The following is a 23490-nucleotide window of genomic DNA, read 5'->3' as shown; positions in this document are numbered from 1 at the left end:
TGCATTGTGTTACACACAATAATTTAAAAACATTTCGGTGTAAAAGTTGTGTTTTATATAACTGCAAAGTGAATTCTGCCCCTGGGGGGAGTGCAGGACATGTGGTAACCACTTAATTAATACTTATTTATTGGTTGCATATCACATGGTACATCATATTCATGTTCCTCCACTGTCCAATATAAAAGGAGTTTGTTTTTCACTGCAATATGGAGATTTCTTTGGTTTGGTTTCCAACAGTCCTTCCCATTTATAGGTTTTATTGTTTAAAGTACAGTTAATCATGAATGAAATTTCACCATGTACTCGGAATTCTCTGCAAACCCAATTCATTTCGTTGGCAAAACTAAAACCTGATTTCCAGATTGGCTGGTGACCCAGCAGATGTAATTTATACCCACAGGGAGCATGCTTACTGTCTGGGCTAGTAAAGATCTGCAAGTATAGGATGAGAAGAGGAACAGAGTCCCCAAGTCCTCACTCCTGCCCCTCTGGACACCCCTTTCTTTGACTTGTTTTTGGCAACTGGGTTTTCTCAGCAATTCAGTCCTACCCCCGCCCCTTCAGCACCTACCTGTGTTCATTCACCACGATAATGGCATCCCTGTGCTTGGCCTAGACCTGCTGCTTTCCTTCTTTCCTCCCCAAGTTTTCAACCACTTTAACTTCACTTCTTCATTGTTTTATTTACGGGAGACCAACAGCACCCTTTTCCCTAAGGTGGGGTTCTGACTTTTATCCTCAAAGCTTTGGAAAGATCTGAATGTCCAAACCTAGCTTCCAAATCTGCCCTTTCCTCCAGGCAGAGTGAAGACTTGGTGTGAGCTGCCCCCACAAAACCTGATTTTATTCCTTTGGATCCTGAGCCCTTGTTCCCAGCTTTCTGCACTGGGAGGCAGTATAGCATCATAGTCGCAAGGCAGAGACTCTGGATTCAGTCCGCCAACATCTGCTACTTGCTAAGCATGTGCAAGTAAGTCATTTATCTTCTCTGCGAATTGGGGATAATAATGCCACCTTGGATAGAGGTTCTAACAAGTCTTTAAACGAAATGGTCCACGTGAACCCCTCAGCCTAACACTCAACAGTTCATAAACTATTATTATTACTGTAATTCTTATAAATAGCTCCCAAATACTTAAATATTTAAGCTAAATATTTAAATTAAATTTAAATATCTCTTTTGTAACAAAAGAAAACACATTTTCCCCCTAAAGAAATACAAATGTCTATTGATCAGACTGTGTTAGTGGAAGAATTTAATACTCCATTAATTACGGAAGATAAAATATAATTTTTGTCAACCAAGATCCCTCATGCAGAAAATTACTGACTAATTTTCAAAATATTAACTGAGTTCCAGATCTGTGAGAAGGACCTCAAAAGGAATCTGGAGAGACACAGCTCTACTCCGAGACCCATTTGGAGAATGACCGTCTGCGAAACACTGATGAGTACCTCAGTCCAGTGATTGGGAAGTTCCTGCAGATTCTACACCGAACAGGGTGAGTGACCATTTCAGTGGCAGATAACCGATAGCAGGTTGGGAGCCACAGGAGGATGGGAGGCTCAGACTGTAACCAAGAGAGGAATTTTTCTTCTTTGATTGTTGGGCTTAACACCTGAAAAACAATGGCTCACTTAGATGTGTTTCCAGCTTGACTTTGGTCTCTAGTATAGATGCAAATGTATTTTCATTTTCTTTTCTGGCTGTTTCTGTCAGCTCTGCCCAAGACGTTTATCACATGAAAAGTCAGAGGCAAGTTTATACCTTTTTTTTTTAATGTTTATTTTACTTATGTTGAGAAAGAGAGAGAGGCGGAGAGAGAGGGGGAGAGAGAGAGAATCCCAAGCAGGTTCCTCACTGTCAGCACAGAGCCTGATGCGGGGCTTAATCTCCCAAACCGTGAGATCAGGACCTGAGCCGAGATCAAGAGTCCGCCGCTTAACGAACTGAGCCCCCCAGACGCTCCGAGGCAAGGTTATATCTTGAATTAGGTTGTCTCGGATGCTGTGTGGAGTAGCAATTCTGTAATTTGAACTGGGCAGCAAACTTGTCTGCCCCCAACTCCCGGGGATCTGCCCCCAAGTCCCAGGGACAGTTGCATCATACTCACCCCTTGGAAACAGCTGCGGGTGGCACTTTCCACAGAGCACAGAGCACGACTCTCCCCTACAACAGTTGGGATCTACAAGAGGCAAGAAATCCCCATGTCAGTTGTGAGAAAATAGAGAAGTAGGTGACCACTGGAATCAGCACTTCTGAGTAGAGGTGCTTACAGCCACGGGGTCACAAGTATTTAGGGTCTGAGACTGGATGAACTGCCTCAGTCCAAGCAGATGAGAAATCTGTGGGTTTTGTGCAATGTCTGAATGAGGACAACGAATGAACAAGTGGGAAAAAGTGGGGCTGAGAGGAAGGAGGAGGGCGAGAAGACAGTCTAGCAATTGGGGCAATCCAAGCACGGCTGTCGCTGTTTCACTTCTTATGATCCCAATCTAATTATTTTCACCTTTCTTTGCCCTCATTTACTTGTGAATCGCATATAACAATGATACTGTATTAATATTCAGAGCGGTTTTAAGGAAAACCTTTTAAAACACTTTCATGGCATTTCAACAAACACCAGTTTCTGGGGTAGAGCAGTAATCATCATCCTTGTTTAAAGCAAGGGGCGATTGAGATTTACTGTTTTGCTCAGGGTGAAAAAAAAAAAGTGATTTAGCTGCAGAACTGAGATCTCGCTTCAAGACTCCTTACTCTGTTGAGGGGTGCTCACAAAGCTTTGTCCTTCTGACTTCTGTTGTAGGTGTTCCAAGGGCTCTGTCTGCACTGCCTCACTCAATGGTTTCCACCTTTCAATCATGATCACCAAGGGAGTTTAACTAAGGGACTAAGAACCCCTTGTGACTGCCAAGATGGCCAGGGACTTGGTTCTGACATTATCTATATGCACAAATACGTGTACCTGTCACCTCCATTTATGCCCATTTGGTCACAAGTCCTAATTTCGCATCTGATGTCTTGTACAGCACTGCTGTCAGGAGGCATCGCCTGCAAGCTCAAAAGTAATTTCAAAGACCCCCCTGCTGAGTCCATCAACTCGAATAAACATTCTTCTAATCAGGAAAGTGGCACTTAGAACCACTTTGCTGACAATTAGCCAGGCAGGAGTCAACAAACATTTTCGTAACAGCGACAAGATGGCTGTACTTTAAATTGATAATAACCCCGTCACCAGCTGAACATAAGTAACTGCTCCCTACGTCATTTGGCCTTTGTCTGAAAAACTGACTCATTGGCCATACTTTGGCCTATAAGTGCTGATGAACTAACTGGAAAATTAGTTGGAGGGTGTTCTTGAGCCCTGAGAAAGGGGGTCGACCTCATGTAAATCAAGGGAAGGAGATCAGATGGAGCCGGCTTGCCAGCTCTGTGATTCTGCCATCGGCCAAAAGAAAACTCACTTCGGTAGGAGGCTTTCACCTCCACATTTTGGCTTTAAGTGTGTGTGTGAAAATTGTCTGGATTCATTGTCCGTTTGACTAATTTCTTGCAGGTGTGCTATGGAAGATTCCATGTGGCTAGAGGGAACACTAGCAGAGGCAGAATGCCACTTGAAATGATAAGCAGGATCCTTAGGGGAGGGGTTTGAATCACACAACGGGGCCTGGAATTTTCTATGGGAAGCCATCTCTGAGTTCTTAATGGAAGTCAATGGGATGATAATTTGCTATGCAAATTTCCATCTTCCAAAGACTTCTCTCAGGAGCCTACTAAGGCACCGGTGGCAGACAGAGCATTGCTAGAGCTGCCATTTCAGCAGCTCATTGACCTCAGTTGAGCCTGGAACAAGGACAGAGCTTTAGGGTTTGTTGGATACGGTGCTAGCCTGGGGCAAGCTACAGTAGCTAGAAAGTGAACACAAGGATTTCTACGGGAGAAGGAAAATGCCCCTCAGTCCACCTACTTTCGTGACATCCACCTAAGCCCTCCAGTCTTACAAGTCTGCCTGCAGAAATGGATGGACAGACTCTTCCAATCTCCCCGGCTCCCCGTTAGCTCGAGCCCTGAGATGTGAGGGGTGTTGGGCTAGGTGCCTCTGCTATGGCAGATATGCCTAAGGGTCAGTGGGATCCGTGTGCCACAATCACCAATAGCTCTGCCTGAAGTTTAACCTTCTAAATTAAAAACAAAATCATTACTCCATTTAAAAAATATGAACCTATTGACTATTACTTGGAATTTCCAGAATAAACTAAATATTATCATGATCAATATGAACCTAAGATATTAAGACCAAATCAAATCACAGGTAATTTTGGATAGGTTGTTCTGAACCATACTCCCTGTCCTAGAGTTCTAATAATCTTCCTCTTTACCCACCCCCTTCATGACCTTCCCCAGTTCAGAATTCTTGGTCCTGAAGAGTACCAGAATATGCCACCCCAAAATGTGCCTCTTTGGCATATGGATTATTTTGAGCTAAAGGCCATTGAAAACCAGCAGATGCAGGAAAAGCTCTAAAAGCAGGGCACAAGTTTTCCTTTTGTAAAGAAAATGTACATTTATTTATAAAGGAAATTTTCGTCTGCCAAGGGTGTCTCTCTTTCCCTACCAGAAAGAGGAGGGGTCTTAACAACTCTGATCAATGGACAAGGTACTGACTTAAATCTGCACAACAAACCTTACTAAACAATCAGAGTTTTCCTGGTCACCTTCTCACAACTTTCCTTCTCCACCAGGAAGCCCCAAACCCTTTCCCTTTGTTTAGCTTGAGATTATATGTAAGCCTGAATTCTAGTCATCCCTTTGAGTTACTCAGCACTGGGTACTCCCATGTGTGTGCACCGTATACATGTTAATACATTTCTGTCTGTTCTCCTCTTGTTAATCTGTCTTTTGTCAGTCTAATTTACAGGGCCCCAGCCAGAGAACCTTACAATGGGTAGAAGAAAAGATTATTTTTTTCCTCCCTTACAGGGAGGAAGGGGACCCAGGAGGGAGACCCAGGAGAAAAATGATAGAAAGCCATTTAATGGCATCATAGTGCAGAAAGCCTAATGTGGGGATTTTACAGGGGCTGGAAAAAAAGTAGAACCATTCTCGAAATGGGTAAAAGTTACGCTGGGAGAGCAACCACTTCCACAGAAGACAATCTGGAGTCTGCTTAATCCATTTGTAGAAGTTCTTGCTCAGACACATCATTTATTATCAGTTTAACATTTAAGTAACATACTTACTTTAAGGAGGTTCAATTCCCTTACCTAGCAAGGCTAAAAACAGCAGTACATTTGTACATTCTTTAAGCACAGGAAATGATGCAAATGTTAACTATTTGAGTATTCAGGACTGAATTTCATTTATACTTTCATTAAACATTTGTCGAAGGCCTTACTACCAGGCACTTTTTAAGCCATCAGAGACGTGAACACGAATGCAATAGAATCCTTCCCCTGGAGAAGCAGCCTAGTGTGGAAACCACATATCTGGCAATAAATGCAACAAAATTTGACAACAAAGTTATGCACAGGGAGTTAAAGAGCTTTTAGTGAGGAGGTGACTAATAATCTAAATGACTTGAGACATGAACAGTATTCGCCAAGGGAAAAGAGACGCAGGCTGTTGGAGATAGAAGGAACCACACAAGTCAGGCATGGAGAACTTGGTACATGTTGGGCAGGGTAAGGATTTTGATACAAAGGAGTGAAATCAGTGTACAAAAGGTAAGAAAAAATTAAACACTATGGAACAAACAGAAGAAACCACTGGATATCTTTTCAATGGTGATTCTGGAACCTACAGAGACATGCATCATTACATATCATGTGACTAGGTTATTTTACAACTCTGTAGAAAATTAAAGTTAACTTGTAGTAGAAACCAGATTGAAATACAAATAATTCTCATCTATAGACATGCAAATAAATTCCATCCTGATTGATGACCAACCTCCCCCTCGTCCCCCAAAAGTCAATCTTTCATCCACTTGCAAATTCATTTTAATATTCCTCATCTATCATTTTGTTTGTTCTTGGGCTATTTCTTTTAACTACTTGTAACATCTTGCTGATGCTTTCTTTCAATTAACAAGTTAAATACATTTTTTGGACACATGTTCATTTTGTATTCCTATAAAAATCATGATTTTATCTCTTTTTGAAAAGAGAAGGATTGGGTCAAATCATGAAAGCTTTTCTTTTGTTTTTCTATTTCATTTCATTTCATTTCATTTCATTTCATTTCGTTTTGTTTTATTTTATTTTATTTTAAGAGAAAGAGAGGGGAGAGGGGCAGACGGTGGGGGGGGGGGGGTGGAGAGAGGGAGAGAGAGAGAAAATCTCAAGCAGACTCCATACTCAGCAAGGAGCCTGACATCAAGAGTCGAAATGAAGAGTCAGACACTCAACCAACTGAGTCACCAAGTTGCCCCAAGAAAGCTGTTCATATGATGCTAAGGAATTTAGGCTTTGTTCAATAGACATGAATGGCCAAGGAGGAATTTTAGGCACGCAGTGGACATTTGCATTTTGGAAAGTCACTGACAGCAGGGTGGAGGCAGAGTTGGAGGGAGGAGAAGCTTGAGTTGGGGAAACTAGTTAGGAAGTGATTGTAAAAGATTAGGCCTATGCTCAGATAAGAGCAGTGGCTATAGAGGGGAGGGATTGCATGGAGAACTACATTAACATAGAATTGACACAGTAGAAAACCGTATTCCTTAATAACAAAGGTGGCTAATATAACTGGAACACATTTAGAATTCTTAAGTATTGGAGATTTACCTGCTGTAGATCTGTTAGTAGGTTTCTCAAAACCCTTCGAGTCATGCGTGCCCCAGAATCATAACCTCCCCTGTTATTTTCTGCATAGAGCTGAAAAAGAGCTAGACATACAAGGAGAAAAAGAAATCTTTAAATTGAATACTTGCGATACGTCTTCGAAGAATATGTGCCTTGAATTCTAAACAGTTTATTTGTAGGTGTGAAGGGAAACGGAAAGGAAAGGTATATTTCTTGATTATTTGCTTGCTGTTTTGAAGGTTTCCCAAATTAGATAATACGATGACTAATGAAAAGCAATTCACATTTCAACCTCTTGATAATTCAGCACATCGGCGATGAAGACCAGGAGGCTGGAAAATGGCGATGCGAGGAGAATCCCAGTCTTTAAACGGATAATAACCACTTGTGTCTGGATAATTCCCACACGAATAAGGAGCAAGAATAACAAAGTTATGAATAATGGGAACATATAGATGGACATCTTGAAAACTTCCACCACGCTGAGGACATATCAAACAAGAGCCACGTGGCAGAGAATAGGAATGAGTGAAGGAGACAGTGTGTTGGAGATTCGGAGGTCACTGCACTCGATACACGCAAATTCTTATGTATGTTACCTTTGTATTTCGTAAGAGGGCTGTCCCCGCAGAGAGCAATCAGGGCAGCAGCCACAGGTGCCAGCTTGAGCAAGCCCGTTCCCGTGCTGCAGGGGAACAAAACACAGAGCCCAAGATGGGAAAGGCAGGGTGATTCTGGGTGACGTGGGTTATAAAAACAATCACTATGAACGGACGCTTCTGACCTTGTGTTCCAAGTTCACATTTTTCATGGTCTGTTTTCCGCTATCTAGATTTTTGACAGAGTAAAACTTGACTTAAAATATTTCATTATTCGTTCATTCATCCATTCATTCATTCATGTGCCCAACAATTATTTATTGGGTGCTTCCTCTGTGCTAAGCACTGTACTAGGCACCAGGGAAACAGGGATACCCCCTGTCTTCACGGAGCAGGCCGGGTCACGTCCTTAGGATACACATGTCTGGAAACCAAAGATACAAGCACAAAAGGAAGACAAAAGGAGCAAGCATTTATATACAAAATCCACCAGTTCATGGGCCCTCACGTAGAGCCTAATTGTTCTTGGCTCACTGGCTTCACAGTTTCAAACCCGCAGAACAATGTCTCACGGGTAGGAGGATTTCTAGAGGCAGGCGTTGATATTAGACACGATAGTCGAAAGCATAATGTTTAAGGAATCTGAAATAATGAAAAAAATAGCTTGAAAACATGTTGCTATATTATTTATGCAATAAAAAAATAAATAACAAACTGGAAAAGGAAACACTGTTTCCTTTTGTTTAACCATTTTCCAGATGGTTAAACTGTGGTTGCCTCAGAAGGCGGGATTCAGGGTGACTTTTCTTCTTCTGTACTCTTTTCTGTACTTTCCAAATGTTTAATATTTACTATGATTTTTAGAAGTCCATTCTACAGGATGAGGTCAAGACCAAATAAGGTAAACAAAATGAAGTGGGACAGAAGAACGGTGGACCCCAGAGCCAGGGAAGCACACACATACCTAGACACACACACACAGACATACACACAGACACACACCATTTACTTGATGGCATGCGCAATAAAGCCTTTGACATGGTCTAAATTGGCTTACAGGTGCAATGGACTGAATGTTTGGGTCCCCCCAAAACCTGTATTTCAAAATTCTCACTTCCAATGTGATGAAATTTGGAGGTGGGACTTTGGGGGGTGATTAGTTCATGAGAGTAGAGCTCTCATGAACTGGATTAGTGCTCTTACAAAAGAGAATTCAGAGAACTCCCTCACTCTTTTCACCACATAAGGACACAGTGAGCAGGTAGTCCTTTGTGAATTAGGAAGCTAGTCCTCACTAAACACTGAACTGGCCGGCGCCTTGGCTTTGGACTTCCCAGCTTCCAGAACCATGAGAAACGTTTGTTGTTTAAGCCACCGGTCTACAGTACGTTTGTGTAGCATCCCAAACAGACTAAGACAATAGGTTAGCCACCCACACACAGGTTATTCAACCTTAATGCACCTGAGAAACAAAACAAAACAAAAACTGATCATTGCTTACAAGGAAATGAGCAAACAAATAAGCTACCAGGAACTCAAGACAAAAGTGTGATTTTTTTTCCGTGTATAGGCATACAATCACCCTGGCAAAAGGTGTGTGTGTGTCTAGAGTGGAAACGAGTTTGTGTGAAGCAAAACTAATGTGGATTTGTTTTTTTTCCCTTTTTGCTACCCCTGGGTCTTTTGTATTAGTGAAACTGATAAACGTGTGCTTCTTCGTTCCTCTGCTGAATGAATAATACATTTGCCGACAACAAAGAAGCCTTCTCATGTATCAAACCTTAAGCAAACCTTAGACAACACCAAATGGTCACTGACCAGTGGTGACTAAACACTGCCCTTGAGGTCACAGTGTGACCTTCACATGCTCACCTGTCATACATCGCTGTGAGAAGGCTCAGAGTGAGTTCTGAAGCTCTGGGATGCACCTGTCCTGGAATTTCCGCCCTGACTCTCTGAAACAGCTCCTGAAGAGCCTTAAAGAGTTGCTGCACAGAGAGGGGGCTCTCTCTTGCTTCCCAGAAACTGTGACGTAGGAGGACATGCTGAATCAGAGAGCTGTCCACCAAGTCCACTGTAGGAAGCAAACGAAAAGTTGTCTTATTTTCCAATGGGAACAAAATCTTCATATAAAGCCTTCAAATAAAGCAAATGTCATCTAGCATTTAATTAAGACTTTTTTAATCGCAGCTCTTTTTTTTTTTAACGTTTATTTATTTTTGAGGCAGAGAGAGACAGAGCATGAACGGGGGAGGGTCAGAGAGAGGGAGACACAGAATCCGAAACAGGCTCCAGGCTCTGAGCTGTCAGCACAGAGCCCGACGTGGGGCTCGAACTCACAGACCCCGAGATCATGACCTGAGCTGAAGTCGGCCGCTTAACCGACGGAGCCACCCAGGTGCCCTGGCAGCTCTTTTCTTTAAAAGGAATTAGATACGACCACTATTTGGATGCATATCTCTTGTGTAGAATTCAGGCCCTATTCTTCTGATAGTAGATTTGATTTTGGAAAAGCGTATCTGTTAGTACAGCATTGTTACCAGATTGTTGCCAGCATAACCTCTAGGATGTTGCTTTATAGAATGAAGTTGAAAGGGGAAAATGTGAGAAATTTGAAAAACAGCCTTCCAAGGAAGTTAGGGCACTGTGCTGAAAAGTGGCGAAAACATTTTTATACTCTTTATTAAATGAATTGAGTAAATTTACCTTTTGTGTTCAAATATAGTTTTCCATGTCTGCACCTTTGCTGCAGAAGGAATACTGTGTTAAAATGCAATTGCCTAAGGTAAAAAAAAAACAAACAAACAAACCCGTGATCTTTATAATAAAGAGCAGTTGCTGAATTATGAGACTCTTTAAGTCCCTTCCTTGCCTCAGTAATATTTCTTTTTGTTGATCTCCCTTCCATCGGTATTATTATCTAGGGAAGGCACTTAATAAAGTTGCTTACAAAAAATAATGGTTTATTTCTTATGTTTTTTTTTTTTTTACCACCTCCTAAAAATTTTACAAGGCAATGAATTCAAGGAAGAATGAAATAGAGCTAACCCTACGGTTTCTTGCCGACAGAGGATAACAGACAAAATTAATAAACACCCACTTGCACCATCTGACAGATGATGTCAGTGGCACCCAGAGCTGCTGGCGTTGAAAATGCTCCAGTGTGTGAAATGATAAGACCCTGCGCTTTTCTCTACCTCGTAAATCAGCCTCGCAGATAAGGAATCTAGCAAGTATAATAAAAGTTTTTATTTGTTCTCTGATACTGCTTTCAAAGAGAGTCTGCAGAAGGGAGGAGTAGGTTTTAGGATGTGGCTTTAATAAAACCCTGGGTGCAGGTGGTGGAGGACGCAAACCGTTTTATCGTTGCTCAATCGCAAGACGCATCCCCTTGGCCTGGCATGCGGTACGCAAGGCGTTCTTGTCCCCTGCCACGAGTTCGGTATCACAGCAAAACAGATAACGGTGGAGCGCGTTTGTTCGTCTCAGCACAAGATTTATGCGCGATGCTCTGGGATCCCGCCGTCTGCAGCTCACCGTGTGCTTTATCTCTGGTTTGGGGACTTTTTTGTTTTCAGATTATTGTTTGCATATCGCTTCTAGGCAGAACTTTGAAATACTGGTTTTGTGTATTGTTCATATCCCCAGGAGTATTATTTATACTCGGTTTCTAATGCCAGGGGTAATAAAAAGTTCAAAAAGGTACATCCTCAAATTGTGCTGTTTGTACGTACTCAGGCGTTGATGATGGGGGCTTACACAGACATTCCCTGCTAACTTTCTTTAATGGAGAAGTTCCCCAAGAAAATAGCATAATTGAGCGTAAACTTTCAGTGAGCATATTTTGCCTTTTGTTGATTCCTGGAAGAGTAAATAATACTTACAAGTGAGTTTGTCTGCCTTGCTAAGTAAAAAAAAAATAATAATAATAAATCTTTTTAAAAAGCCGAGAATCTTTCTTCAAAGGACCCTTTTACAGAATGTAGTAGAGAAAATAGAGAAAACGAGTTGTATTGGTTGAAGAGATGATCTTTTACATTTCCCTCACTTGCCTGTACTTCCCTTTCCCACGTCCTTTCCTGCTGTGTTCAATAGCATCCATGTGCACTTTGTGAAAGCATAATTTGAAAACCACTGGTCTTTAGAACTTGTAAGGCAGAAGGTAAACTATGAAAAAATTTCTTTTTTTACTTATTAAATTAAAAAAAACCCATTTATTTGTTTCTGAGACACAGAAAGAGACAGAGTGTGAGCAGGGGAGGGGCAGAGAGAGAGGGAGACACAATCCGAAGCAGGCTCCAGGCTCTGAGCTGTCAGCACAGAGCCCAGCGCGGGCCTTGAACTCACGGACCGTGAGATCATGACCCGAGCCGAAGTCAGTTGCTTAACCCACTGAGCCACCCAGGCAACCCCTAAAAAAATTTCAGCCTTCAGGAGAAATGTCATATGTGTAACACAACTTCATTTAGTATGAAGAGATTTTATAATGCAAAATACAGAACTTATTAGAGATGTTGAATCCCTGTTATTTTTCACAGCGAGAGCCCAGTCTATTTCATTTTGGAGAATTTTTAATAAATAAACATCTTTACCACATTTTACCTTAGTTTGCCTATGATGACAGTATAAGAAAAGAAAATCATAGCAATTAAGCAGATACAAATTTAATGCAGAAAAAAAAAAGCAGTTCTCAGAGAACTCTTGAGATAGTTTTACAATTTGTGGCCCAAGGATTATTCATCGGAATATACTTTTGCACGTTCAGGGAGAGAGGTACAATTTCAAATGCAAATCTTATGTGGTAGAAGGAATTTAAAATTGTCATGCTTAAATCTACAAGCGGAGATTCCAAACTAACTTATTTTGTAATTTTATTTTGTGTCACTATTGTTATCCTGAAAAGGAAACAAGCAAAAACATGTCCAGAAACCAAGTTAAAAAAAATTAAAATAAAATCCTCATCCATGAATTATCGTCTCCTGTCGGTGAAGCTACGCGTGTGTGGAACACGCAAGGTGTGTCCCCCCACCCCCCCACCCCTCCCCACTCCACCTTCTCTGTTACTAATGTGGTGAATGCACAGATCACACCTTCCGGACCCAGCAGTCGCTCACATGGGGGAGTACTTGTTTTCTCTTGGAATTTCACATCACACATCAGGATCAGATGATTTCGAGTTTTTAACGAGAGCCTGTACTTACATTGGCACAGAGTTTGCACTGATCGTAATTTGAAGGCTGTTCTGTAAATGGAATTCTCAATACTGTTAAGAGCATCTGTAAAGAAAGGATGAAATATCATAAATAAAAAGACCATCTCGTTAGATAAGCCCCACATCCAAGAGGGGGATCTGAGAGATCACGTAGCTCACTGTTGCAGGTGAGGAAACAGTCTTAGAGCTCTTTTTCCTACCTGCGAACAACGACAACAACAAAAATGTCCTAGGCTGCAAGTGACCTTAGAGGGTACCCTCTGAGTCCACTAAACATTTTATTTTTTTTCAACTTTTTATTTTTATTTTTTTATTTTTTTATTTATTTTTGGGACAGAGAGAGACAGAGCATGAACGGGGGAGGGGCAGAGAGAGAGGGAGACACAGAATCTGAAACAGGCTCCAGGCTCCGAGCCATCAGCCCAGAGCCTGACGCACGGCTCGAACTCACAGACCGCGAGATCGTGACCTGGCTGAAGTCGGACGCTTAACCGACTGTGCCACCCAGGCGCCCCTAAACATTTTAAATAAAAAGGAAACAGCTTGTGAAACAAATAGGATAAAAAACTCTGTGTAGAATATAAACTCAACATTGTTAATATATTGTAGTCAGATGTACACACATATATTTATAAATGAAGACAGCACAGAACTCTCCATCCATTCATTTGTTCAGCAAATGTTTATTGCACTCCTACTGTATGGCCCCAGCATGATTCCAGGCCTCTGAACTATGGCAATTAACAAAACAGATACAAATCCTTGTCCCGTGGAGCTTAATTTCTAGGAGCGTTTGCCAAATTGTTCATAGAGGATATCTCTGGTTTCTTGAATTCTTAGTACTTACGGTTCTCTTTTTCCTGAAGGGGGCGAGAGGCTCATTCCTGTACAAGAAATTCTGAATACTTTGGATGGGATGTTCAGCATAAGAAGCTTAGAAGTTTTTGTCTGTCTTTAAGGCATGGCTCCTTCCCAAACTTAACTGGATCTGAACTGCCTACCAAGCCACAATGCCCTGGTTTTGGTTGAGAAGATAATGTTTCGTGCCCTGGAGGGTTGTGGGGGGAAAGTTCTAGCTGTTGCACATATGGATACGGAGTGCCAGCCACTATGCTAAACCACTGAGGGGCTTATGGTGCTGAACGAGGTCAGATCCACCCTTCGGGGGTTAGAGCCACCGAAAGCCTCTCCTGGAACGTACACGAATTCAGTGATCGATATACGATCATGAGCGGAAGCCATTTACCTCAGGTAAATGTGCCTTAAAACGTCATTACACAAGCAATCCTATGAACTCTCCACATCTCCCTCCGCCCGCCCCTTTTTTGAACAGATGCAACGATATCAAAGAAGCTACAATTTGTGCTAAATCTTTTGTTATTTAATATTTCCCTATGTTTGGAAAATGTTTTCCAGTTTTCAGATGAGTCCAGTGTTGGAGTATGGAGAAGTCAGAAACCCCTCTGCCCTATAATCTGGAGAAGGAAAACAAATTGAGAGCAGCCATCACGGTGTGGAAATAGTTTTACAAAAATGTAATGCCCAACATTGTCTTTCCTTCTGGAAACTGGCCAGTTTTTGTGCCCTGGCTCCACTCCGATGCAACAAGGGAATATCGAAAATCAGCAAACTAGGGGCTCTGCGGGTTCCCAGATGCTGTCATGGGTGCAAGAGCGATTCTATAGCTGCCCTACCATCTGGCCCAGTGCACTCCTGTCAGATTGCGTTTTGCAGCGTCCTCTGATGAAGTTATGCAGCATAGCGCGGCAAGCTGTGACAGAGTACAGCCTGGCAAATGAATGAGGATCCCAGGTGATTCACTACCAGCTCTGCTTCCTAAAGGCTTTTTTTTTTTTTTTTTTGCTTTCCTGCTGGTGGGAGAAAACTCAAGAAAGGAAGAAATCGCTTGACGTCTCAGGCTCAAAGCTATGAAGAGAGTAGTTTCAGATGCTTAAAGAAATAATAATACAAGCTGCATATGGTCTTGTTCATGGAAGCAATTTGGGAAACACGTGTTGCTTTAAACGATTCTTATTTTTGCTTAGCCAGATCAATACGTGTCAGCACATCAATATGTCTGCTGAGACAGAATGCAATAACCTATCTTTCAGCTGTGCATCATCTCTAGTGCGATGATCCAGAAAGAGAGATTTTTGGCCGGTGGTCCTCAGGAATTCCAGCAAGCAGCTTCCGCCTGGGAGCCTGTTAGACACGCGTGTTCTCAGACCCCAGCCCAGACCTACTGAGTCACAAACTCTGGGGGTGGAGCGTGGCACTTTAACAAAGGCTCCAGGTGATTCTGGTGGCACTAAACTCGGGAGGCATCCCTTTAGGGAGAGAACGTCGGGCTTTGAACGGGTTATCTACCTCCTCGTATGAAGCTTATTACAATGAGGGCTTCAATTTGGGAACCCCAAAGATGATTTGACTCATCCATATGTCGTTTCAGATAAATCACTTGAGATATGACCGAGGTTTACGTAAAGCAAGTGAACACTCTAGATTTCAGGTAGCAGAATAGGGCTGAAACTCGATTCAGCAATAAAAATGTCACGAGCCAGTCCTGGGCCTACCTTGGCATTCAGAAATATTGGTAGAAAGGGGCACTGGTGTCCCCATGCCCATTTATCAAATATTTATATAGTGACAGCTGTGAGACCTTTCCCCCAACTTTGGGCCCCCATAATACTGTGAACTTACCCCTGACATTAAAATAGGTACAAGGATGTCATTTTAACAGTAAACAAGAAAATATACAAAAATAAGACAAGCTATATGTGAATAGCAATTTAAAGTGTAATTATATTGAGAACAAATCTTTTGTTAAATTACTTTTGGTGCTTTGGGGACAATAGACTAAACTCTCTTCCATACGATATGAGTTTCTGTTTGAAAAAAAAAAAAAGAAAGAATATCTTTTCAATCACCCACTGGTTTCTTTTTCAGCCAGATGCCAAACGTCTACTGTTCTGTAACTCAGAGGTCTGAAAATACAGCATCTGTGCCTAATTTTTTTTTTGTTTACAGACTGTGCTCAGAAACTTGACAATAGTACTCACCTTGTTTATCTGGATCCATTTCAGGAATTTCTTAGAATGGCAGTTGGTAAGAGGGCCCCTGGAACTGGAAATAAATCCATATTTTAAGCAGAAAGGTTTTGCAGTGGAAGGGGAAAGGGGGGGAAACAAAAAGACCGCTAAGCAAAGCCATTTCCCCTGTGAAGCAATGAGGAAAAGGTGTTCAGAGAGCCTGTGTACTCTCCTTGGAGAATAAAAATAAGGACTATAGGGGTAGAGGCTTCTTATACTGGCCATGCCTGTAGGGATTCGGAGCTGTACCTCAGAAATTGAGAACAGCTTCTGAGACTAATATGTGAATACTTAGAACTTTTGAGGCATTATAATTTTAGCAGGAGACTAGATCCTCATTTCAAGAAAATGCAAATTTACTTGAATTTTTAAGGACAAAATTTGAAGCTCTCAATGCTTAAGCTTCTAGCAGTACTATACTAAATAATCGATGTATTAAATTCCTGACAAATACTATCCATTTGAACACCTTATCACAAATATGCATATATGAGTATTGAACACAGAATTCAATTGATGTTTTATTTTAAAGAGAGTAGGCAATTAGCTACCTGCTGTTTCATGTTGCAACTATTGTTCAGACTACATATAAATATAAATAAATAAATACATATATATATCTTTGAACTTATAACAAAAAGAATAAGTTAATGGATTATGCTATAAGAAACCTTACACAGTTCTAAGAAAAAAAACCCATTTTTTAACATAAGCAGTTGAGAACTGTTTTTTAAAGTTACATGACAATTGGGGTGCCTGGGTGGCTCAGTTGGTTGAGCATCCCACTTTGGCTCAGGTCATGATCTCCCGGTTCGTGGGTTTGAGCCCCGCGTTGGGTCTGTGCTGATGGCTCAGAGCCTGGACCCTGGAGCCTGCTTTGGATTCTGTGTCTCCCTCTCTCTCTCTGCCCCTCCCCCACTTACATACGCTCTGTCTGTGTCAAAAATAAATAAACATAAAAAAGAATTTAAAGTTGCATGACAATTAAATTTAAATAGCACTTTCCTCCTCTTCTAATGAATGAATTATTTAATGGCACAGTTTTGCAAACAAAAATTGATTACATAAGTTATTTAAAAATGAGAGCAATAGTGATCATCCCTGACTTGCCCCAAACTAGGAAAGTTCCAAATATATTCAAGTAAGATTTGTTTTGAAAAGTTCTAGCAAGGGCAATCAGATTAGAACTCCTTGGGGGCATACAACTGCTCCCTTGAGCTCTTCCTAAAGCCCCCAGGTAGGTGAGAAGGGTTCAGCCTCCTGTACCATCAACAGTACAGCTGGAGATGAAACTGATCCACCTTCCCGTCAACTCCTTACCTTTCGGACTTTATGGAAGAAGCAGTTTAGCAAACAGTCCGTATAGGTTACTCGGCAGTTTTGAAAGAGGGAAAAGCTGAGTCATAACAGATTTCCAGACGTGGCATTCCTATGGAGAGCTGATGTCTTGTTCTGACTGCGCAGCAATTGCCTGTAAAACAATGACATTGAAGTTGCACCCTTTTTAAGGCCTCACAAAAGTGCATTCATTAGTAATAAAGATCTTGAATAATTTAAGGCTACTCCTACATCTCTGTTTCAATGGCTATTTCTGCATTACTTTCATGTGTAGGAGAGGCAAGTAAAGCGTCTTCTGGGTGCTATGGAGAGCAGGGGTTGCCGTAGAGATTATGACCGGTAAAAAAGCCTCCACATCCCAGCTAATGGCCACCTTACTGGCCATCCCAGATAAGAGTGACCTGGGAATGAAATCTAATTCATTTGATTAACTCTTTTATAAATTCAGAGGTATTGCTACACAGTTTAAAAGTCACCAAATATAACGCGGGTCTTCAAAATGGGAATGATTTGTCACAAGTACACATTTCCTCTGAAGTTTTGAGTAGCACCTGAAAATGTCTTTACTTTTTAAGAAATTCAGATGAAAAATAAACCTGTTGGAATCCTAATACGGTTTTATAAATTTTTAAAAAGTGATGTCTCAGGAACCAAATATATTAGAACTTTACTAATGTTTTCAGACTGCCGGGGAAGTAAAGAGCTGATTTTAACATGCCTTTCAAAAGGGTTAGAACCCAAAGCGTGGGTATATTATTTAATGAGTATATTACTTCTCTGCCCTGAAGAGCCAGAATGTCTGGGAGTCCATGGTCCCAACCGAGGCACTTAAAACAATTATGACAAGTGGTCATGAATCCACTCCAGAATATCTCATTGTAAAAATCAGTTTTCAAAAGTGTGATATCCAAGGATAGTCAATGTATTCCTGTCTTTTTGAAAAGTATTAGTGTCACACTATTGGTTTCTTAAACTCAAACTTGGGACGTTTTAAAGAATGAAAAATGGGGGCGCCTGTGTGGCTCAGTTGGTTAAGTCTCCAACTTTGGCTCAGGTCATGATCTCACGATTTGGTTCAGGAGTATGAGCCCCGCCTCGGGCTCTGCACTGTCAGAGATTCTCTGTCTCCCTCTCTCTCTACCCCTCCCTCACTCATGCTCTCTCCCTCCCTCTATCTCTCTCTCCCTCAAAAATAAATGAACATTAAAAAAAAAGAATAAAATTGACTCTGTGTTTAAAAAAATAAAGAATGAAAAACTGATTAACAATGGGGCTCACGTGGATCAAGAGGAGGGGAAAAAACAATCCGCCATTTGCCTTTTCATAGATAAATTACATTGATTTTTCTGGGAACAGATAAGACAATGTGGGAAGAGAGTAAGTTTCTCTCACGTGAAATCTCTGTCTTTTGCGTGTTGTAGACTCAAAGCTGAAATCGTACTTACGAGGTTCATGTTCCACCATATCTGGATCGAGGAATATAGTATCAGAGGTATTGGTGATAGAGGGATGTTTTACTAAACGCTGCACTGTTGAGATCTGAGCAGCCCTCTGGTGTTGATTAATTATGTGGCTCAAGAATCGTAGCGCCACCGGGGCGCCTGGGTGGCGCAGTCGGTTAAGCCTCCGACTTCAGCCAGGTCACGATCTCGCGGTCCGTGAGTTTGAGCCCCGCGTCAGGCTCTGGGCCGATGGCTCGGAGCCTGGAGCCTGTTTCCGATTCTGTGTCTCCCTCTCTCTCTGCCCCTCCCCCGTTCATGCTCTGTCTCTCTCTGTCCCAAAAATAAATAAAAAAACGTTGAAAAAAAAAAAAATTTTAAAAAAAGAATCGTAGCGCCACCAACAAAAACAAATGTCCAAAGTTCCAGTCAAAATGACATCATTGAACAGACAAGTATTTAAGTACATACAAATGAACCACGGTTTGTCGGAAAGTAACGTAAGCACGTGAGCATGAGCAGCTGATAGTCTGAGCTGCAAGTCTGGCTGGTTTGGGACAGGCTGAGGTGCTCCCAGGACTGTTTTGGTTTCACTTACTTCTGGAAAGGTTTAGTTAACTGTTGCACCTCCCGGTTCAGGCTCAGGTAGGCTTGGTCACAGTAAGATTTTTTTCTTTTTCATAGGATGTTTTGGGTTATAAATCAAAGCCAGTTACTGCGATTGTACTACACCATAGATCCTCAGTGAGGGGGCATTTTTCGCTGGCATATGACAGTAGGTCCCATAAATCGTAATGTATAATTGATATTCTTTGCCTCCTGAAACAGAGCAGCCCCACCCTGAGGAAGCAGGGAGGCAGAGGGTTCAAACTTCCCGCACAATCCCAGCATGCCCTGGTTTGGACATAGGAGGCTGCACACCAACCAGAGACTGGGTGACCATTGCTTATTGCGCACGGGGACTGATTTTTTTTTTTTTTTTTTTGTTTGGAAATTTTTTATTAAAAACTCCAAAGCTACATATTACTGGGGACTGATTTTTGAGGCAGCCAGGGTTCTGTTCACCCTCTGACAGCTTTTTGCACATACATGCGAAGACTCTAACTCCCAAGAGAGAAAGAAGGGGTTTGACACCTTGCACCCTAACACGTGTACGTAGTCCCTTACGTAAATCACAGGATGGCTTTGTACACATATTTACATACACATGAACAACTTCAAGGAAAAATTGTTACGAAAATCGACTCAGATTAGAATGTAGAAAAGGGAACACTTTGTGTGCCGTTGGTAGGAACGTAAATTGTTACTGCCATTACGGAAAACAATACGGAGATCTCTCAAAAACATTAAAAATAGATCTGCCATATGATCCGGCAATCCTACTTCTGGGTATATACCCAGAGGAAATAAAATCAGTATCTCAAAGAGATATCTGCACTCATATGTTCATTGCAGCATTACTCACAGTCACCAAGATATAGAAACAACCTAAGTGTTGATTAGCGGATGAATGAGTAAAGACTTTGTGGTATGTATATACAATAGAGTTTTATTCAGCCTTCAAAAAGAAGGAAATCCTGCCCTTTGCGACGAGAAGGATGAACTTGGAGGATATTATGCTAAGTGAGGTAAGCCAGGCACAAAGACAAATACCACCCAATCTCACTTACATGTGGGCTTTTTTGAAAAACAAGAAGTTGACCTCATAGTTACAGAGAGTAGAATGGTGTTTTCCAGAGATGGGGGGGGGGGGTGGGTAGAAGGGGAGACACTGATCACAGGCTGCAAACTCATCCTTTAGGCTTCGCTGAGGTCTTTCACGACCCCCCCATCTCAACTGGCTTCAATACATCACTCTACTTGATTCATAGCTTATAAGCAAGCACAAACTGTGGTCTTCTTGGTTTTTTATATTAACTGGTTGACTGGCTTATTATTTTTCTTCTCTAATAGAAAGCAAGCTCCTCAAAGGCGGGAACAAGAGCCCTTTTCTCTTGTCTGTCCCTGTGTGACATTATGATTTATAATAAGTAATATGTATGTGGTCTTTGTCTTTCTGGCATATAGAGCTGTTAAAACCCTTGAGATTTCCTAAGGGATGAGAGGGTTAACATACCTTTTGTTATGCAAATAAGGCAATTATTGGCCCCTTCTAAAAGAGGGGACTGGTTGCCAGGGGAACCAAATTTTAAGTCTTTACCCCTGGTTTGGCGGGGGAGCTAGAGATGGAATTAATCACCAATGGCCAGTGATTTAATCACTCATTCCTATACAACGAAGCCTCCAGAAAATCCCAACATGGTGGGGTTCGGAGAGCTCATGGATTGGTGAACACGTGGAGATCTGGGATGAGTGGTGCACTGGATAGAGTGCAGAAGCTTGGTGCCCTTTCCCCATACCCTGCCCTATGTACCCCTTCCATCTGGCTCCTGAGTTACATATCCTTTTGTAATAAACTGGTAATCTGGTAGGTAAAATGTTTCTCTGAATTCTGTGAGCCCCTCTAGCAAATTAATTGAACCCAGGGACAGGGTTGTTGTGACCTCTGATCTGTAAGCTGATTGATCAGAAGCACAGGTGACAACTTGATTGGTACCTAAGTGGGGTCGTGGCGGGGCGGGGGGGGGGGGGGCAGTCTTGTAAGACAGCTCTTTACCTGTGAGATCTGATCTTATCTCCAGGTAGATAGTGTCAGAATTGAGCTAAATCACCCAGCTGGAGTAGGAGTCTTGCTTTGTGCTGAGGAAACCCCGCAGCTCAGAACTGGGAGCAGAATTATGCTTTGTGTCCTCAGTGCTTGCTTCCCGCACTGCATGACCTATCATAAGCACTCAAGAAAAAATAAATCAAGAGAGACTGGCACCAAGCAGAAAGAGGGCACCCTGCCCATCTCAACCAGCCTGTATCGTATATGGCTTTCTTATGGAGATGAAAGTTAGAGTTTCAGGCCATCCGATTTCCAAAACATCTGAATCCTTTTCCTTGTTCTGACTAAGCCTTCGGATTGTTACCTTGCCTCCATCTAGCTTGCACAGGAAGCGAACTGTCAGAGCTACGGACATCTGGTATCCTTGGTAGTTCTATTTTGACTCTAAGATTTATAAAGTGGCATTCTTGTTCTATCATCAGTCTTGTTCTCGCTTATGTGAAGGTCACTACTGGTGCCTGCAAACTATACCTCTAACCCTGCAAAGATGAAGCATAGGCTTTGGTGGTGGATTCTACCGAGGTAATGTCACCCTTGTAGTAACCTTCCCACCTCCTTAGACACTCACTGGTTTTCCTTTTCTTTCATACTTCAAAAAATTAATAACGAATATTGTCAGAATTTGGAAGACAGGGTTCAAAAACATTCTGGGGGGCGGGGAGGGAAGGGAAAAAAACCATCCAAAAGGTATCCTCCAACAACACAGCATCAGCAGGTAAGACTACAGGGGTTTCTCCGTAGATCATGCATTCAATATGACAACATCCACTTCACAGTGTAAACAGGTGCTAAATTGTATTTTAGCATACGGTGTAAAATTGTATTCAATTTACAATTCCAGTAGGAAAGGCACAATGTGGCAAAAAATTTTTGGGGGGGGATCATAAGAAAGTGCAATAACGAAGACAAACTTTTGATAACAGTCTTGATCTACTTTTCCACATAGAAGGAGACTTCTCCACTGAGAAATTAAGGTCTTTCTTCTCTCTTGTTCATCCACTAGAGCAATGTGTCCTCATTTGCTGCATATTACATATACGCAAAGGGGGGAGTTTAAAACAAAGACCCGTAAAGATATCTTAAATGTCCAGTCACTCCCACCGCACCAACTCAGGTTGAAGACAAGGCGTCAGAACACTTGAGCGGTCATAAAATAGGAAAATAGAAATGATGGCTACAAAAATAAAAATAAACGAGGCAGACCAATGAAAGCTTTCACACCCACGACTTACTTGTTCCAACTTCGTAGCCTTCATGAAATACTCAAAACAATCTTCATAATTACTTGGCTTAAGTCGTACCAAGGACATTTTCGTACAAATTAGTCTGTGGACCTATGAGAAACATGCCTTCCCATGAGTTTCTTCAAGAATGAAAACCCAGTTTTTCAACAGGGTAGGCACACATGAACCAAATTAAGTCAGCTGAGGGTCCTCTCCTGGTGGCTCAGGAAGGAGGCATCTGGAAAGCATAGGAAGTATGTTTGGGGCTCCAACTGAACTGTATTTCAATAAAGCAGCAACACACACTGACTCCCTAAGGACTAAAATCAGTCCAGGGGCATTTGAGTGGCTCAGTCGGTGAAGCATCCGACTCTTGGTTTCAGCTCAGGTCATGATCTCATGGTTTGTGAGTTCAAGCCCCACATCGGGCTCCATGCTGACAGTGCAGAGCCTGCTTGGGATTCTCTCTCTCTCCCTCTCTCTCTGCCCACTCGCGCGCGCTCTCTCTCTCAAAAATAAATAAACTTGGAAAAATTTTAAATCAGTCCATTTGAGGGCATCCTATTTAAGGTTCCAAGGTTGAAGGAATTTTGAAATTCTACCACCTTAGTTAAAAAAGAAAAAAAGATGGGTGCAGCGTTGGGGGTTATACAAAAAAAGACTCTAAAGATGACTGATCTTGTCCATGGATGCACATATAGTCAGTTACCAGGGAAGTATATAGTACCCACCCCCATCCCCAGCCCCCAATTAGGCTAACAGTTGTCTTTTCCGTTGCAGGTCAGTAAGTTCCAACTTGAAATAAGGGAACAGTCTTTGGAAACAGTTACTCTAGGTTGTACAAAGGTTTTTATGCATACAGTTTGTTAAAAGTAACAAAGCTACTTTGCAAGACCTGCTTCTTTCCAAAAAAAAAAAAAAAAAAAAAAAAAATCTAGTCTGTTTTTGTTGTGGTTTGTATTTTTTCATTTTGGGGTGTAATTTTTTTGTATGTTTTTCAATATTTTTCCATTTTTTTTATTTTTTCAATTTTTTCAATTTTATTTTATTTTATTTTATTTTTATTTTTTTGCTAAGCAACA

At 41.7% G+C, this 23490-nt stretch overlaps 1 protein-coding gene across 1 annotated transcript in view; it reads right to left on the bottom strand.

Annotated features, from left to right (window-relative positions):
- Positions 1 to 15690, bottom strand: part of DYTN (dystrotelin) — a 51850-nt gene extending 36160 nt beyond the window's left edge. The window contains exons 1-7 of the mRNA XM_060623195.3: positions 15672 to 15690; positions 12602 to 12676; positions 9273 to 9474; positions 7401 to 7486; positions 6784 to 6884; positions 2118 to 2189; positions 1459 to 1622 (exon numbers count right to left, since the gene is read on the bottom strand). Of these exons, the coding sequence (XP_060479178.3) occupies positions 1459 to 1622; positions 2118 to 2189; positions 6784 to 6884; positions 7401 to 7486; positions 9273 to 9474; positions 12602 to 12676; positions 15672 to 15690 (719 nt within the window). The remainder of the gene's footprint in view (positions 1 to 1458; positions 1623 to 2117; positions 2190 to 6783; positions 6885 to 7400; positions 7487 to 9272; positions 9475 to 12601; positions 12677 to 15671) is intronic.
- Between the last annotated feature and the right edge of the window lie 7800 nt (positions 15691 to 23490).

This window comes from Panthera onca, chromosome C1 (assembly GCF_046562875.1).
Source record: "Panthera onca isolate mPanOnc1 chromosome C1, mPanOnc1 haplotype 2, whole genome shotgun sequence".
Classification (NCBI taxonomy): domain Eukaryota; kingdom Metazoa; phylum Chordata; class Mammalia; order Carnivora; family Felidae; genus Panthera; species Panthera onca.
This window is presented reverse-complemented; position numbering and strand designations above follow the sequence as displayed.